Below are 18,073 nucleotides of genomic sequence, written 5' to 3'. Positions count from 1 at the left end.
AGCAGTGTCATATAAAAAACACTTCTGTCATTTGACTCAACACACCATCTAGTGGTACAAACTGTTAATGCACCAAAACGTTGAGGTTATATTATTTTAGGGCTGGGACTTTAACATGTCGATCTCCATTAATTACATTAAACTTAATATTAATGTGTTAAAAATAGTAACATACGTAAGCATGCTTTATTCTTCCAATCGAAACAAGGGACCTTTCTCAGCGCATCAGGGTCAAACTGATCATGCCGACGCGTCAGCGCAGAGTGATGCAAGACGACAAAGCACTGCGTGGAACGCAGCTAAGTCGTGTAGAAGGATAAACAACGTGATTCAGGATACAGAAAGTTTCAGTTTAAAAAAAAATAAGTAAAATGAAATTATGGATAAGAGTACAGTCGTATGCAAGAAATGTAGCAAAGGGCTTAAAAATCAATGAAGTCTTTTAAATATTCTAAATATGTAGCTGCGAGCTTGGACATGGCTATCTGTGTTTAAATATAACATCCGAAATAACACAATGGTTAATCCTAAAGCTATATTCAAACAACACATATTGTTTTTGCAACAATGGAAGTTTAAAAAAAAAAAAAAAAAAAGTTTAATTATTGATTCAAATGTTTAACAAATTTGGTTTAACTTAAAACATGTTGAATGTTCTTTTTAATTCGGAGAAGCAATTAAATTGTGATTCATTAATTACAAAGCCCCTAATTTGTTTTTAATCAAGCCCCACCACTGATTAATTTACAATTAACATTACAAAATTGTACCTTTAGACATAACTTTCATATTAGAGATGGTGTAAATGCTGCGATCATGCAAAGCAGCAGAACAAAATACAATCTGCTGCTATCTCTCTCTTGTCTTATTGCTTGCTCGAGTGCTCGGGCAAAACACTGACACTGCAATTACTGCCAAGACGCTGCAAACGCATCATAAATTCAGCTGCTCACAGCACGGACACTAAAAGTGAAATCTGTTCTGGAGAGTCTGAAAGTGTTTCACTTTACCGTCGTGCTCTCCTTCTATGTCTTGATTGGCCTCCACAAAGTCCCAGAATTTCTCCTGACTCTCTTCTGCCAGGAACTCACTGGGGAGGAGGAGAAGGAGAGAGAAAAAAAATACAAAGGTGGCAGTTTCATAAACCGTGCATGCAACACACACTGTGGCAGGAAAAGTTTTCATTTCACTTGCCAAAGTCAGAGAACAGTGTCAGCTCCAGCGAACTGTACAGCATCTGATGCTGTTAAGCATTCAGCCTCTTGCTCAAGGACGCGTCAGCGCGACAGAGGTTTAAACTCACTTAGAGGAGAGTCTCTCTAATGACCCTCAGGACATCGATTTATCTATTATCTGCTTCCCAAATTTAATGTCAGATGTACTGCGGCCAAAACACAGCTACTCTTGAGCAGTGCGGAGTCATACCTCGCCTCCAGCAGCAAAGGAGTATCAGCCCATTTGGTTGCGAGAGTGGTGGTGACAGCCTTTGAGTCTGCGCCGGCGGACACTGCGGAGGACAGCGAGAGCAGCACGACGCACAGGAGCCACATCCTCAGTCCTACACCTGGGGAGCGGAGATGGGTAATGAGATGCAGGACTGCACAAGGAAACAGAGCGGCGTTTGCAGAGAAAACAGAACACATGATGCGGCTGAAAGCAACACGCAAACCAGTTAGCATGCAAACCTTAACGATGCCGCCGAGTCGGGTCAGTCGGTGTGATTCACGTCAACAGAGTGAATGCATCTCAAGGGAACAAAGAACCTGCACAGCCTGCAACGATCTATCCGTTTAACCTCTCATTCAATTCAAAGAGGAATATATACCCCAAAATAAATGCATTTAAGCAGCAGGGGGAAAGGAGGGATTTTCTTCGCCCCCCCCCCGAGATTTAAAACACATTTTCTTTGCTCTCGACACAATTCAATATGGGTTCTTCTTCAGCACAGCAAGTAAACAGCATTTAGCTTTAAGCCAGGGGCCACAATATTGGATTCTTTTTTCTTTTTTTTTTTTTTCTTTGCGGCCAATATTCGATATGCCCATATTTTCAAACTCTTTGGGCCGACTGCCAATAGTGATATCGGCACATATTTGTTCCCACCTACGGGCAAAGAGAATCAAGTCTCCTCTGTAGTGAGATCAATGTGTTACTATGCTGACTTGTTTTTTTCCAATCGCCCTCAGACACATGCAAACCAACTTTTCAAAACATTATGATCAATGACAGCCAGTGGAGAGAATATATATATATATATTAGCAGCCAGAGGAAATTTCTTTACCCTCGAGGGTGATGTGTTTGAAGCACAAAAATGGGCCAGTGTGACCAGATAGTGACGACTAGACAACTAGGCTTTAGCATCTCCAAAATACAGCAGTTTGCCTTCCACGTATCTTATCTGGTCTGGATTCATGCAATACACAAGAGTGGGACATCTGCCGCTGGCTTCAATGGTTGATACATACCAGTGTCACAAAATGTCCTTATTAACATTGTGATGGTGCTCCAGCAGTGACGCCAAACATGACAAACTTGCCAAACACAGTAGGATACTGTTAATTTGCTTAACACCCCAAACACGGTTTTGAAGCCTTCACCCACGGCAGGCTGCCAAATCCTCTTTCGTAGCTGTATGACTGAATGTGCAAGTGTTTACATTTGTTTTATCTGAATAAATCACTGCTGAATATGAACAGAAGGCTGCATCTGTTGATCGGTTTTCACTGGAGACGCTTGTAAATCAAGGCAGTCTTCAGAAGAATCTATCAATGCTGAATCTAAACTATCTTATTTTGAAGAACATTTTATTTCCAACTAAACAAAGATGGCGCCATGCAGTCCCTGTAACACACAAACTCCTCAGTCCAAGATGAAGCTACAGTTTCTCTCTGGAATCAATCCAATATAGTCAGCATTTGCTTTGCAAAGGGGGTCACCTGGGTTTTGAGGCTTTAGCTCTATTTATTTGTTACCTGTTTACTATTAAAAACGTTCTTCCTCATAATCACAACTGAATTTCTGCCTGCAACAACTCTATAAACACATTATAGAATAACAAAGTTCAGCGTTTCAGTTTTACAGTTTTACAACAGTTTTCAGAATTAAGGTGCTTGGTCATACACAGTTATTCAGCAACTGATTTTTACTTTAGAAGATTGAATATTTCACTATTTTTTCCTCAACAAATGACAGTATTAAGCCTTTATCAAAGCAGCAGCTGTTTATTTTTTAGTTGAATGATTAACAGAAGCAATATCAGTCTATTCCAAATTAATTGGGAAAACATTGTCTTGATGTGCAGCTGCAAACATTTAAATTCAGAGTATGCTATAAAGAGATTTCAGTTTAACGCGAGCTGGGTTTAGACCGTCGTGAGGCAGGTTAGTTTTACCCGACGGATGATTGTTGCAATAGTGATCCGACTGATGATTGTTGTAATAGTAAAAGTAAGCTCCGAGTTCATAATTCATTCGTAATGTTTTCCTGATTCAAAATGTTTTTATTGGTAAACATTATTATTTACATAAGTGAGTGAGGTGGCCAACTGATGTAAATATCATGACTTTAATTTTCATCTCATTTCTGCAGTCAGAAAATAATGAACTCACGTGTCACGCAGTTCAAACTTGATAATGCAAGTTTTTTTTTTTAAGGGGTGGGATATTAAAGACAAACACAAAATAGAATTTCTCTGTTGATAATTTGAAAGTATGTTGAGTAGAGCTTAGCAATGTGGCAAAAACACATGACACTCTGCTCTGATGGAGAGCAGTTAATGTAAATATTTGAGTGATAGGAGTGGCTGTTCAGAATGATAGCAACTGGACCGAGTGCCTGAACACCATCATAGAATAGAAAAGAAAAAAATATATATATATTTATATTTATATTTATATTGAAAAGCCCGTGCATATAACAGTGTTTTAAGGCCTGATTCAAAAGAAATGAGAGTGTCAGCATTATTCAGGTGTTGAGGAAAGTCTATTCGAAAAGTGAGGAACTATTATGCTTCACCTTGTTTCTTCTGACTCCGAGGACATTTAATAAACCTCTTCCCGAGGACCTCAGTGGTCTGGATGTTTCATATTCTACAAGTAAATCTGAGACGTATTCAGGCCCGAGACCATTCAAAGTTTCATAAACAATAAGTAAGATTTTGGAGTAAACCCTCTGACACAGAGGCAGCTGGGGCAGAGACTGAAGCTCAGGTGTAATGTGCTGGAAAATCCAAAATAACTCTCCTTTTGCCAGAAGAAAAAAAATAAAAAATAAAATAATAATATATATATATATATATATATTTATTTATTTATTTATTTATTTTTTTTTTGGTCTTTGAGTTTAACATTGTGAGTTGGATTCAAAGTGAAAGCAAGTAATTTTGCAACCATGTTTTTGAGAAAGAGTTACAAACTTCCCATTCAATCTAAATAAATGAATAAATAACATTAGCAGCCAACCTCATCGATCCGCTTAATACCTGTTACTAGCCGGACATCAACATTGACCATAAACAAAGGGTTTCATCCAATCGGAGCGTTCAGCGTGTCTCCTCCGTCCAATGAGCGCTCGCTTTTGGACATCCGCACCGTTTCAATGACGACCCAGAGCTGTCACTTTAGCCCCAATCGTGAGCTATCTGCTTTATCCTACCAGCTTCACTATATGTTAAGGTTGCACTGCTGTAAAGAAGCTGTAATAGTCCGTTACTTTCTCCCCCAGACTCTGTAAGACGTTAAAACTCACACCTCAAAAGCAACGCTAGCTAAATTAGCCACAGCAGCTAACTGCATCCGCATTAAGGAGAAACTAAACGCTTTAGATGGCTCCTGTTCACCACGTGAATGTAATACCATATCCTCCGCTAAACAACAATGCTCCGCCTTCAGTGCAGCCCTCATCAGCGATGAAAACGTCCAAATAAAGAGAGATTCGTGCTCACCGAAGCCGGCTCTGGAGCTTCCTGCATCCATGATCTACTGGGAGAGGGAGGGTCCTGTCAGGCGGGTTTAGGCGGCCACATCGCTGCCTGTTCAAAACTACTGACATCCTGTGCAAAAACACTGTGACGTGACCTGACCACAAAGCAGCTCATTTCACCCAAAGATAATTAAAACCTTAAAAAGCAATTATTTTACCTGCCTAACCTCTGGCTTCCAAGCTGGCTTCGGAAAAAAAAAACAAATTAAAATTGAATAAAAATAACCCAACTTGGTTTAAATCCACTTTACTTTTAGATAACCTTTTTTCCAACTGCACGGATAATTAGAAAAAGAAGTAAACATGTGCACAGTATTTACCCTCAAAAATGCTTGGAGTAAACGGTGGAATGGTGTCAAACAATTAAAACTTTCAGCACCTAGGATAAACAATTTCAAATTAATTGAATTGTAAATTCTCGTTATTTCTTAAGGCGTCACAGCAGTGTAGTGAGTAGCACTCCTGCTTCACGAATAAATCACCCCAGTCTGATTGCAGATTCAGGGCTCTTACGAGAGTTTTCATGTTCTCCCTGTGCATGGCTATTTGGTGATTCAACCTGCATGTTTGTGAGTGTCCCAACATGTTCGGGGTGTATCCTGCCTCTTATCAAACATCACCTGACGATGGATCCAGTACCCCATGATCCTAAAGTAAGTATAAAGGATGGATTGTTTTTGGCAGCACTTGTTTCCCAAAAGGGAAGAGTCCATAGCTCTGAAACTGAAGGAACTAAAGGAGGAATCTGAAAATAATGTGCATTAACATTATTTGTGTAAAATATGAAGAAAGGTTTTGATGTTCCCATCAGAAATATGTTGTTGATTTCAAGTGAGATTGATCTGCAGATGTGACATAGTGTTTCCTCTCATTAATGACATTTCACACCATTTTTATTTTGTGCTTTATAATTGTATTTACTAACACACACAAAAAAAAATCCCAATTATTGCAAACATTTGTTTTTTATTTGTTTATTATGCTATTTTATTTGAACTGAAATCCACTGTTATCACAATCAACATTTTGAAAATGACACCTTCTATAAATTTTATTGTTTGGGTTGATATATTATGAGTTTAGAAATAATTGACAAAACAATTCACTTTTTTGACACCTTCTTGTCTTTGTCATTAATCTAAAGAGATGTGATAAAACTCACACAAATGAGACTGAAATTGCAGAAACAGCTGAAATCTTGTACGAAGCAGAAACCTTTCATAACCCAAACTACCCTCATCAGATTGTTAGTGGGTGCTTGTTAAAGAAATTCCTCAAATTGAAGAAAAACAGGATGAGTGCTTGACATTTGCCTCCCTATTTCATCAATGTTAATCTTCCTTTCTTATCATAACCTGTGAGGTGAACCACAGCGGTCTCTTTGAAAAGTAACTTACAAAAGTATGTTGGTATTCCAGCTGCTACAGATGTACATACTTTGGGATTTGGTGCTCTGCAGTCAAGGCCCTGGATGAAAGCACAAACCTTCAAAACCAGCAGGACCTCATTAATACAGACAAGTTTCCTATAGATGTACTTTATTGATCCCAAACCGGGGGATTGTAGCAGAAAACAACAAATGGAAATATGCTGCTTCCTGGTGCGAAAAAAAGGAAAGGAAATTAAAAAGGAATACACTCTCTGCAATATGTACAGATGTGTATTGTGTATCAACTGAAAAAAATAAATAAGAAGAATGGATATCAACACAAACATGGTCCAGACGGTGCAAATGTGTGCGATTCATAATGTGAGTAATTAACGTTGAACACTGTATGACCCAAGTGGGTAGAACGTGATGTTGACAGTCAAGACAGCTCACCTTGGGCTCAAGCCAAAGAGTCTTTTTTTTCCCCTTTTGTCTTTCTCCTCATACATTGTCCAATGATTTTATTTTCAATTTTTTGCCCTAGAACATCTTATAAATGTATACAACATCAGGGCTGTACTTCAAAGCAGTGGTTCTCAAGTTGGGGTCTTGGACCCTTTTTGTGGCCATCATAGATCAATGGGGGACCCTGAGGCTTTGCCTTGTATCAGGTTCTCATCAATACATTTGTACATGTCGAAGAAACAACAATGAAAAAAAACTTTTTAGACATTTTCCAGCAGATCTGGATAGCGGCAAGGGGCCTTAAATCTGTCAATTGTAAAAACAGGCGCGGCTGCTATTGTTTGGCTTCACTATCAGGGGTGGAGGTACGTAGTTATCAACAACCTCTAGAGGCAATCCGAGGGGTGTTTCGAAGAAGAAAAAAGCCTTGGAAGCACCGCTTTATAGGGGACTGGAGTCCATAGAAACCACAACAGTAATTACATGTGTATGCAACAGTATGGTGATGGTGACTATTAAGGGGCAGCAGGTATTAATTTAAATAGTAACTCAGGGGAAATAAGGTCTGCTTTATGCACTGTGTGATAGCCATGGGAAATAAATCCTGCATCTGGAATAAGACAAAGCTGTCCCCCTGGTTAAAAGTGTTTGTCATGTGGTAATAAAAACAGTAGTGTTGAAGTTAAATCCTCTTTATTTTCCAATGTACATCTGGGATTATTTTTGAAATCTTTACCTTGAGACCGTGTGACACCTTTTGAGGAGAAATTGTCCCTTTGGAAAATATTGGTAAAATGTGCCAGACTCTTCTGTCTACCTGTTGTGTGGTCTCGGCAAAAAGAAGATTCCCAGGGTGCAGAGACATGGGTCCTGCCTTTTCATTTACTCGCTCTGCAGCCTAAATTAAATTGGACAGCTGATCCTCCAGAGGGAGCAGTTCCAGGGTTTGATTTAACATTATATAAAAAGCACCGACATTAGTTATCCTGTTGGATTTGACCTTCACTTTGACGCGCAAGTGCGGACACCTCACACATGTAGACGTGCGCACATACACACACATGCCATCACAAAAATCTGTCTGATCATGGTGAGGACAGACCGAATCGTCAAAAGGAAACTGTCCCTGCTGGTACTTCTAAATCTGATTAAACAGAGTCAGAGAACAAAGAACCGATCAACTCTTCAAAAGGACAGAGTCCCCTCTAGTATCACTAAGTCTGACCACACACACACACACACACACACACACACACACACACACACACACACACACACACACACACACACACACACACACACACACACACACACACACACACACACACACACACACACACACACACACACACACACACACACACACACACACACACACACACACACACACACACACACACACACACACACCGAGGCTGCCCATGGGGCCTGTTCATCTGTCAAGAAGGTGACATCTTCAGATGAATTATGGGAGACGGTTGTCATCTTCTCCGGGGTCACATTCGAAATGGCGAACCCGGGCGGTGGGCTCTCTCTCCTCGCACTATCACACATCAGCCATTTTAGAGGTTGAAAGCCTCGGCGGGGGACCAAAATGACCTCAATTAAACCTCCATTAATATTAATACATTTTGTCGTTTCACGTGAGTTGTTGCTAATTAAATGTGTCCCTGACTGTATAATGGGGGTCAGCCGGGGTCTCTAACATGAAGCTAATTCACCACGTTACAGCCACCAAACACCGGGGCTGGTCCGAGCTCATGCCTTAAATACAGCTGGAGAGGAGGGCACTTTTGTTTACGCTGGCGTTGTTAACAGCCATGCATACATGAATGTTTTGTGTTTGACTTTCATTTTTATGTTTCCTTGTGCGTGTAAATGTCACAACATGTAAATAAAGGAATATTTAGTACGCCGACAGCCGTATATTTCATGTCTGGCCCCAACCCAGGGTTTCTATCCTGCTTCATTTCTTCTCCATCAACATTGAGCAGACTTTTTGTGTTGAGGTTAATAAGTTTGCAGCAGATCAGGTCTTTATGAGCTCCTGGCTCACAGCTTTGCGCACACACGCACACACACACACACACACACACACACACACACACACAATGAACACACATTTTAGACCGTAATAGGATTGTGAGGGTGTGTTCAGATCGGACTCCTCCTGGTGGGAGTCAGCAGAGCATTGCCTGAGACTTTCAATGATTGTGTTCAATCCTGTGATATCATGAGGGATGATTTGGTGTTGACCTGGGAGATTAGCCAGGCCCAGAGCGGAAGGTCAGATCGCAGCCCCAGATGTCCCATCTAATCATATTTATTTTACTGCCGAAGAAGAAAAAAAAAAAGAAAAAAAAGTACTCCCGCAGTGGACTGCACTCTCTCACTGCCCTCTGCATTTATTTCCTGACAAAAACGTGGTATTGAAACTCTGCAAATTGTTTGTGCATAGAGATTTTTCCACGGTGAATATTTGATGAGGAAGGTCTAAGCCTGGCCACTGCTGGAAATGGCTCAACAGGAGACAAAAGAACAAACTCCATCGTGACTGGTGCGAGCGCCAGCGCCAACAGGGCAAGCCTCCAGAACTACAATGGCCTCACTGTGATGCACGTAAGGGAGGCACTCAATATGAATTTATCTACAGAGTTCCACACTGAAAATAAGCAATAATAATGCCAGAGCTTCTTTGTTTGCATGAAACAAGCAAAGGATCGGCAATGAGGCCCTGCAGCCGGTTTGACCTCCTATTAATGGACTGCAGCCAGAGTCCATACAATCACTCAGGACTCGACTCCCGCAGCAGGAGCCAGTGAGCACTTTCTCTCAAACACTCGCATGTTTCGGCTCAACAAAAGCTGTGCAGCCCTCTGCAGTAGCTGAGCCATTATTGTTTGTATAGTCCAGCTGCACTTGAAATGACAGCGACCCAGAGCAACGGGGAGGATTAAAGACTGCGTTCTGTCTAATACACCATTTACCAGCTGCCAGAGAAGCTGCAGAGCCCTTCCTTTTCCCCTCCCTCTCCCCCCCCCCCCCCCCCCCAAAGATCCCTCTCGCTATATGTTGGGAAGAAAAATGCAGCCTCTCTTTCCCCGTGTCCTACATAAAGAGCCTCTCTGATTCCTCCTCTCCTTTGCACGTCTGCTCCTGCCCGTGCTGTGTGACCGCTTTGATCCCCCTCAGCCAATCGCCGCAGCCCGTCACTGTCCGGGCAAATTATTTTTCCGCCGTGCCTGCAGGGGCCAAAGTTGAAGTTCGCTGGCGTCTTGATGAGACAAGGTGAGGGCCGGCGCTGTGCTCCCTCTCCTTTGTATGATCTGCCAAGGACAGGGAATGATATTTATACCGGCCTGAAGTTACCATTCTCCTTCTCCGGAAAGCCTACCTGCCGCCGCAGAGCAGGAAGTGTGTTTGTGCGCATACGAGGGCGTGAGTCGGGCCTCGGGTGTCCGCAGATTGAATTAGGCTGTAGATCACTGTTGACAGGACAGAGGCCGTCATTAGAGGAGGGGGACAGACTTCTTTATGGGGTCACGGTCCTGTGGTTAGAGTAGGCGAACGGTAGAGATGTCCTCTAGTTACAGATTACTCTATGAATGAGAGTGAAGAAACCTTGAGGGCAGAGCACCCACACAAGTTGTCAAATAAAATCGCTGTGTGTGTCTCAAATGAATGCGGTACGGTCCCTTCGATGGAAAAAGGGAAGAAAAAAAAAAGGAAGAAGAAGAGATTGACAGAGCAGGAAACATCATTAATGACATGCAGTGACAACCACAACACAGCCAGGTCTGTAAAAATGAAATATTTTAATTGGTGGCTTGATGATTCATTTTTGCAATCATAAGAAACAAAAACCCAGAGAGATGCATACAGAAAGAGACAGAGACAGACTGCACACCAAATCAAAAAAAAAAAAAAAAAAAAAAAAACAAGTCTCTATCACACTCTCTTTAACACATCTTTTAAAAAATAGCATGGGATGGTGCTCGAGCGACACCTGGGTTGCTTTCATTGTCACAAAAAGAAATGCTGTTAAGACATCAGATACACATCGTGGTGAGACACCAAATATTTGAGCAGAGCCACCATTTCTGGAATCATTTCAGTTAAAGGATCGAGTTTTTTTTTCTTCTTCTTACACACTGTTGAGGTACTGGGACATTATTTTTTTCTTCTTCTGAGGACCACTTGAAGCCTGTCGGTCACTTAAAACTGGAACACTGAAAATAAAATACTCTCAAAACAGAGATTTGCATTTGTAGTCAATCTTTGACCACTAATAGAGATAAATCTTGGTGTGGAGCCCAAACATGGAGTGTTGCAAAAGATAAAAAAAAATTAAATTAAATAAAAATGTTTTGGGCAAACTGCCTGGAGCTGCGCTGTTTGTTTTAAGTCCCCAGTTTCAAGAATAACAATGACAGTTGATGTGAATAAAAGGTAGATCTCTCTCTCTCTCTGGATCCATTTTTCTGCCCGTTACATTACTTAGAAGGCAACAAAAAACAAACAAACAATAAAACCCAAAACCATACTGACTCTGGATGTGTCCCAACATCTTTCGTTCTTCCCTCCACCCCTTCATTAATCACCCTTCAAGATCATCAAACGGAGGGCAGCCGGAGGAGCCACAATGATCAGCTGAAATTTAACAAGTGCAGCTAACTTGTCTTTTTTTTTCTTTTAGTCTTCCTTTGACCAAAAAAAAAAAAAAGTCCACATTTAAAATTGGATTGCATTGTTATTTATCCGAATACCAAAGCAGCCTGTTGTCACATGCACCCTCTGAGTAATGACGTTGAACCTGGACTACATTCAGTTTAATTAGATCCTTCTGTGACAAGTCTTCCTCCCGTCCCATTTATACAATCTCCTCTCCTCTTTATCATTGGTTTCCTCTTCTTATTGCTTTGTTTTGTAGATCGAGGGTAGGGGGATTCATCAAACTCATTTGAAATCCCGTATTGCATCCAATTAAATCTGCAAGTCATTTAGGGAAATAATAAAAACTCATAAATCCGTAATCACTTTTTTTTTTTTTCTCTCTCTTTCAGAGAAATGTTCACAATTGTGACTTTCCCCAGCTGGAACTGCAGCAACACAACAGGATGGACCCGACTACTTCTGGACCTTGAGCAGTTGTGGTTCACAGTCTCGCCTCATTTTTATATAAGGTGGGCACAATTTTTAAAACACTGATTATATGACTGGAAGCCTTGCTTCGGCATGTTGAGCCCATTTGTCTTTTGGACCTGCGTTACAAAAACAGGTTTTGTTCTTCCGTTCTATTGCAACATCTGGAACGGCGACCGTCAGCTTTTCACAGACTTCCTGCTTGCTGGCACAAGTGCCAATCATCCAGTACAGTCTGTGGGAAAACGTCAGGTCTACTGGGGGGGGGGGGGGGGGGGGGGGGTAGTAATTTATCTTCCCAGGTAAACGGCTCACCTTCTTGGAGCCTGAAAAATACATCAGAGGATTTGAGCTGTGGGTGGAGAATAATAATTATAAGAAAAAATTTAAAAAAAGAACTCGATTACTTCAGATGGTCTGCATGAAGAAGAAATAACCGAAAAGTCACTTGACAACTCTTCCCTCATTAAAACGTAATTCATGTCTTTAGGTGAATTTAGTGATTCTGTCCTGATTTGTGCACACGTAATGGGAAGGAGACTAGAGAAGGGAGAAAGAAATGGTGTAGGACAAGAGGGAGCGCGGGGGGGGGTATTATTGGCTTGCATCCCTGTGATGGTCACGCTGCAGTGACACGCTGCGGGAGAAACTGTGTTACTCCTCCCTCCATGAAAAAGAAACAAAAAAAGAAAAAAATAATTGGTCATGAAACCAGTCATTCACATCAACCATCCTCTGTCAGTCAGGCACACTATTTACAAAGGCAGACACATACGCCAATCAAAGGCATACTGTACATACTATTTACACACACACACACACGCACACGCACACGCGCACACACACACACACACACGCACACGCACACAGAGTAGTCAGAGAAATTACTGTAGTATAATGCAGACGTAATATCTGGCAATATGTATGTAGACTATGATCCCAGTACGTGGAGGCACTGCTACCTCGCCCTGTCCGTTCTTCAGGGTGAACCGACTCAACACACGACTCGCTCGGAGGAACTACAGGTCACCGACGCCACGGGTGCCCTTTCAGCAGGTGAGACAGCGGCTCGTATGAGACTGCTGCTTTTACAACGCCGTCGGGGTAAAAGAAAAAAAAAAGGAAAAAATGAAAAAGAAAGAAAATAAAAATGGGAGAAACTGAAAAATGCCATTAAGGACTTACATTGCCATGGTGACCAGTAGTTCCTGCGCTCCCATCTTAGGCATTTGTCTGAGTTAAGGTTCCCAAAGCGCTTGCTGCTCACGCTGCACAGTTCCTGGCAACAACCTATAGCAGACCCCCCCCACCCATCCCCTCCCCTCTCCCTGCCTTTGATTGCTTCCCACCTGTATGAGGTTGGGATCTGTAATTGGCTGTCATTCTCTGCAGGACCAAGACCCACAAAACAGGGAGAAAAGGAGAAATAATGAACTCCTTAAGTGACAGCAGCTTTGGGAACCTTTCACAGTAAAGAGAAAAAAAAAGACCCCCCCGCCCCCCCCCTCGAAGCGAGGCTTCAGTAATGGCTATGGTCCATTGTAAATCAATCCGATCCATTACCTTTGACTTATAAAACAAATAATAATAATAATAAAGAAATAAAGGAATCACTTTTCTTTAGGCAGCAATATTGGTCTCAGTGTTATTACAATTCTGCTTTTTAAAAAGCATAAACAAAAAAGTAAAATACAATTGAAATCATCCTAAAATGAGAATGAGGATGTCACGATTTCATGACTGAAGCGTGTTCACGTTTGAAATGGCCGACTTTTTTTTTGTTTGTTTTTTTGTTTTTTTTAAAGCAGAAAAAGCTTTTATTACACAACCGAGTCAGACTTTTTCTCTCCTTCTTCCTTCCTTTTCAAGCTCAGTCTCTCATGTACTCCCACCGGCTTCTTTGTTCAGCCCTGCCGTCGGCACACTTTCACACTTTTCCCAGTTCCTTTGAAACTGGAGCGTCCAGGAAGCAGACCGGTCCGTTTTGCAGGGATTAGCGGGAATTCACAGACGTAATTTGATTTCCTCATGCTCCATATCAGGCCACAGAGAACGAAAGGAACACAGGAGGAGCAGAGGCGGGAGAGGTGTTGAGATATTCGGCTGTCAGCAACTTTAAAAATATCTCTCCTCCGCTCAGTCAGTAATGATGATGGGAGAGACAACGAAACGCAGAGGGGAGGTGAGAGGGGAGGGGGGGGTGGGGGGTGGGGGGGAGGGCAAGCAGGCGCTAATAACAACGGGGCAAACCTCAATATTGTGAGCCGATGCAATCAATCAAGCTCAGGTTTCCATAGCACAACCACTTGGACACTGATTCCTGCAGCCCGGCTCCCTGGTTAAGTCTGTTTTTCAGTCAGTTTTGGGTCGCTGAAGCAGCCGCCGCTTTCTGTAAATGTAAATATGTGTGAGTGTGTGTGTATTTTCACATTACAAATGCATGTCTGTTTGTTCTCATTCTGCTGCTACCAGCGGTTGATGATCTGGTTCATGTAGTCCTCGGTGGGGAGCCTGCTGCCCGCCTCCTCCGTTCTGCCGCCCTCTTCGCCCTCCTCCCTCTCCTCCCGCTCCCCTTCTCCGTCCTCCAGCGCCGACACCAGGCTCTGCCGGCTGCGGGAGGGCCACAGGCTCACGCCCAGCCCCAGGCCCTGGTGGCTCTGCTGCATGTGGTTCTTGATGCGCTGCTGCCGCCTCTCCTGCTGCCTGGTGAACTGGTAACGCTGCTGGAACAGGTCCTTGGCGTAGTCGTAAAGCTCCATGTCCAGCTCGTTCAGCTCCTCTATGCGCTGGACCTGCGGAGGTTCACGCAGAGAAGAAATGTTTCCATTTTCAGATTCAAGACAAAAAGCAGAGAAGGAAGAAAAAGTGAACCAGTACGGTTCCAGTTGTATTCAATCCAGAAAAGAGGAATTGCGTCAATTTCTCAGGGGAAAAAAAAAAAAAAGGTTGTAGCTTTCACGCGGATCACAACATTGCAAGTTGAGAAACAATATGGACGCCTCCAGATAATTTGTTTTTGCACTCGAGTATAAATAAAATCATTAAGCACCTTTTTCTAGTCACAAGAACAAAGTGACTTCCTACGGTATGAAACTGTGCGTATGAGTCATGGATGAGACATTTTTGGACTATTTCACGGTGATTAAAGATACTGCTTGTAGTTACACGTCACACTGCCTTTTCAAATGGAGATCCAGACTGCTCCAAGCTGGCGGGAATTCCAACCTTAAAGGGTCGGGACTTTCAGAACTGCCCCGAAAACCAGTCGCACATCACAAATTTATTTTTAATCATGGCGACTGTTGGACGGCTCTATTGTATTCACAGACATTTTGAGGACCTGCTGGGACCCCGTCATTGTAAAAAAAAATTGTTTTTGGAGGTTGTTGCTCTTAAAATTTTGAATTCTTCACCCACTGTTTGGTCGGTAGTTCTTTTGAAGAGTTCAGAAACTCTGGGGTTCTGCAGGATTTAACATATCTGATTGGATGACGACTCGCCGTATCGTATCTTATCTGCCATGTCTATAAAACCATGCAGCTGCTCGAAAAGAGTTTTTCTTCTTTCTTCTTTACTTTTCTATACGTCATCAGCCTGACCGGAGGTAAAGGTCCCAGGTATGTAGATTATGTTTTCGCAGTGGTTACTGCATAAACACCTGATATCACGGCATTTGGATCAATGCTTTATTGGGGCTTCTGCAGAGACTGAACTTGAAGACAGTGAACAAAACCTGTCATCTGCTGGGATGGGTGGTGCAGATGGGTTCATTGGACTGTATAATCTGCTGAACCTGAATCCAGCGCGGAGAAGGAGATGTCTTCAATTAGGAAAATCCCTTTTGAAATCTGTGATGGAGGGTTGTATATCATTTGTGAGTGATACGCACAACAACAGAGGGAAGCGACATGCAGCACTGATGTCGGAAAAATTAGAGATGTTTGATCAGCGGCGTGGGGGGACGCTGGCACAACGCCAGGAAGACGGCGCGCGGCTCGTGTCCTCATCACAAAGATGTCATCTTTCACAAAGCGGCCGTCAAATAACTTAGCAACCAGTTTTAATCAAAAACGACTTGCTGGGATCTTGAAGCCACGAATGGGCTTCCAGTGGCTTTGCGGCAAAGTCTCAAGTAAATACTCTGTGAAAACTTGCTGATGTAATGATTTGATTTCCTTTCATTTCATTCACAGGCTCTTAGAGGGTTGGATATGATTGTTGAATCAAACACCCGTCTTCATCCAAAAGGCCACTCAGGCTGGAGTCTGACAGGAGCAGAGCCAAACTTTCCTGTTTTGGCGATAACAACCACTGGTGCACCTTTCCGCGGTGTCTCTTTCTACTGTGCATACTTTATTTTCTCACCACCCAGCTGAGTTTGATGTATAAATCACTAGTCTGTTGAGCACTGGAGGATATTTTGCTTTCTTTTTCTTTATCTGGGAATTGAGTTTTAAGAACTCCCACACTGAACCAATCAAAGTGTGAAGCACATGTTTGAAGCTGCTGTTTTTAAACGGCGACAGTCCGTCCCAACTCATTTCACAGCAATATAAGAACAAAGTGTTTCCACTCTGTGGTTCCTCTCTTCCTATTTTTTTCTTTTCTTTCACCATTTCATTCAGGTAATCTTTCTTATTATGTCAATATTAAAAAATATAGATTTCAATGTTACATGATGATAGTCTTTCTGAGAATGTAGTTGAAGTTTTAATTAACATGACTTTGTCATTGTTATCATGTCTTGTGTCAGATAGTAAGTAAATTACTCTCGAGGTTTTATTTTATCTGTGAGCGAGATGTTGCACTGACCGTGGCGTTGTCCAGGTCCACCCCTGCTGCCCGGGTGCTGTTGTACTGCATGAAAGGCCTGATGAAGCGCAACCTGAAGGTCCGCTCAAAGAGGAACTGGGTTTTCCTCTGGTACTCCGTCAGGCCAAAGAAGGCCATGTCTCGCAGGTTCTTCTTGGCCGACTCCAAGAGAAGCTGGGCCCTTTTCTTCTCCGGCACCGTTGACATGTTGTAGCAGCCGACGAGGCTCAGGTCCGCCAACATTCGCACCTGCAGACGGCAGGAAAATAAACGTGAAGGAGTCTGTCTATCTTATCACTTATTAATGTTGATGAGCACCATTATGATATTTTGCTTCCTTAAGCAAAGGAGAAAGATTGCCTTGTGAATAAATGATGAAACATGAGTCAGGGCAGCAACTAACGGGCATCTTCATCAACCATTTAACAGAGAATTATTTTCGCTAGAGATGAATTAACCATCTAAACTCAAAATGATTTGGATTCATTTCCAAAAATCAATACACAATACACAATACACCATCCATCCATCCATCCATCCATCCATCCCAGATCACCAGTCCAACAAAAGACAACAACACAAGCTTTCACATTCACACCCATGAGCAATTTAGTGTCACCAATTAACCTCACGTGCATGTTTGTGGACTGTGGGAGGAAATCAGAGTACCGGGGAGAAATCCACCCCCTGGCCGGGATTTGAACCTGGACCCTCTTGCTGTGTTTTACATTAGATGCCGTTTGTGATGCAGCATTGAGCAGTTTGGGGGTAAAGGGCTTTAGGGAGGGACCAATAATTGAATAAACACCTACTTTTAAACACTTACATTTGAACTTATTATTTGGGAAAAAATGATGTGCTAAAAGAAATCACTCATTTCATCATGTGTTATTATGACAGTCCAACAAGGACCATTTCCCAGCGCACTGAAAAAAAGGTTCCTTTAAGTTTCCAGCCTACAAATCATACTTGAGCACCCATGCATGCAGATCTATTACTTGTTAATAACCGAAATAAGATGTTGAATGTTGTTTACCCTGCCGGGGCCAGGCCAAGACATTGATTTGGCCGAGGGGCTCGAGGGCGAGCCCAGAGGGGCGTGTTTGAAAGGTGGTGAAAGGCGGGCCGGTCGAGTGCTGGAAAAAATGCTGGAAGTTATCGACTTGGAAGCTTGGGTTTGATATCGCTGTGGTTAGGGCCAACAGAGAGCCCTCAATACAGTGGCAGTCTGCCAATCCTCCGTTCTTCTTTCTGGTGCGTCCTCATCCAGTGAGTGACAAATGTTTCTTTGGTAAACAGGAACA

The 18,073-nt window shown here is 42.5% G+C and overlaps 2 protein-coding genes across 2 annotated transcripts in view; both read right to left on the bottom strand.

The window, feature by feature from the left end:
• Nucleotides 1–5,028, bottom strand: part of uggt1 (UDP-glucose glycoprotein glucosyltransferase 1) — a 33,444-nt gene extending 28,416 nt beyond the window's left edge. Inside the window, exons 1-3 of the mRNA XM_080480143.1 lie at nucleotides 4,944–5,028; nucleotides 1,426–1,564; nucleotides 1,011–1,090 (exon numbers count right to left, since the gene is read on the bottom strand). Of these exons, the coding sequence (XP_080336269.1) occupies nucleotides 1,011–1,090; nucleotides 1,426–1,564; nucleotides 4,944–4,974 (250 nt within the window). The 5' untranslated portion in view covers nucleotides 4,975–5,028. The remainder of the gene's footprint in view (nucleotides 1–1,010; nucleotides 1,091–1,425; nucleotides 1,565–4,943) is intronic.
• An 8,730-nt stretch (nucleotides 5,029–13,758) lies between these two features.
• Nucleotides 13,759–18,073, bottom strand: part of hs6st1a (heparan sulfate 6-O-sulfotransferase 1a) — a 61,080-nt gene continuing 56,765 nt past the window's right edge. The window contains exons 3-4 of the mRNA XM_080480085.1: nucleotides 16,770–17,018; nucleotides 13,759–14,749 (exon numbers count right to left, since the gene is read on the bottom strand). Coding sequence (XP_080336211.1) covers nucleotides 14,423–14,749; nucleotides 16,770–17,018 — 576 coding nt within the window. The 3' untranslated portion in view covers nucleotides 13,759–14,422. The remainder of the gene's footprint in view (nucleotides 14,750–16,769; nucleotides 17,019–18,073) is intronic.

The sequence above is a fragment of the Lipophrys pholis genome, assembly GCF_963383615.2.
Source record: "Lipophrys pholis genome assembly, chromosome: 14".
NCBI classification, from domain to species: Eukaryota; Metazoa; Chordata; class Actinopteri; order Blenniiformes; family Blenniidae; genus Lipophrys; species Lipophrys pholis.
The sequence above is the reverse complement of the archived record's forward strand: the minus strand, read 5'-3'. Positions and strand labels throughout refer to the sequence as shown.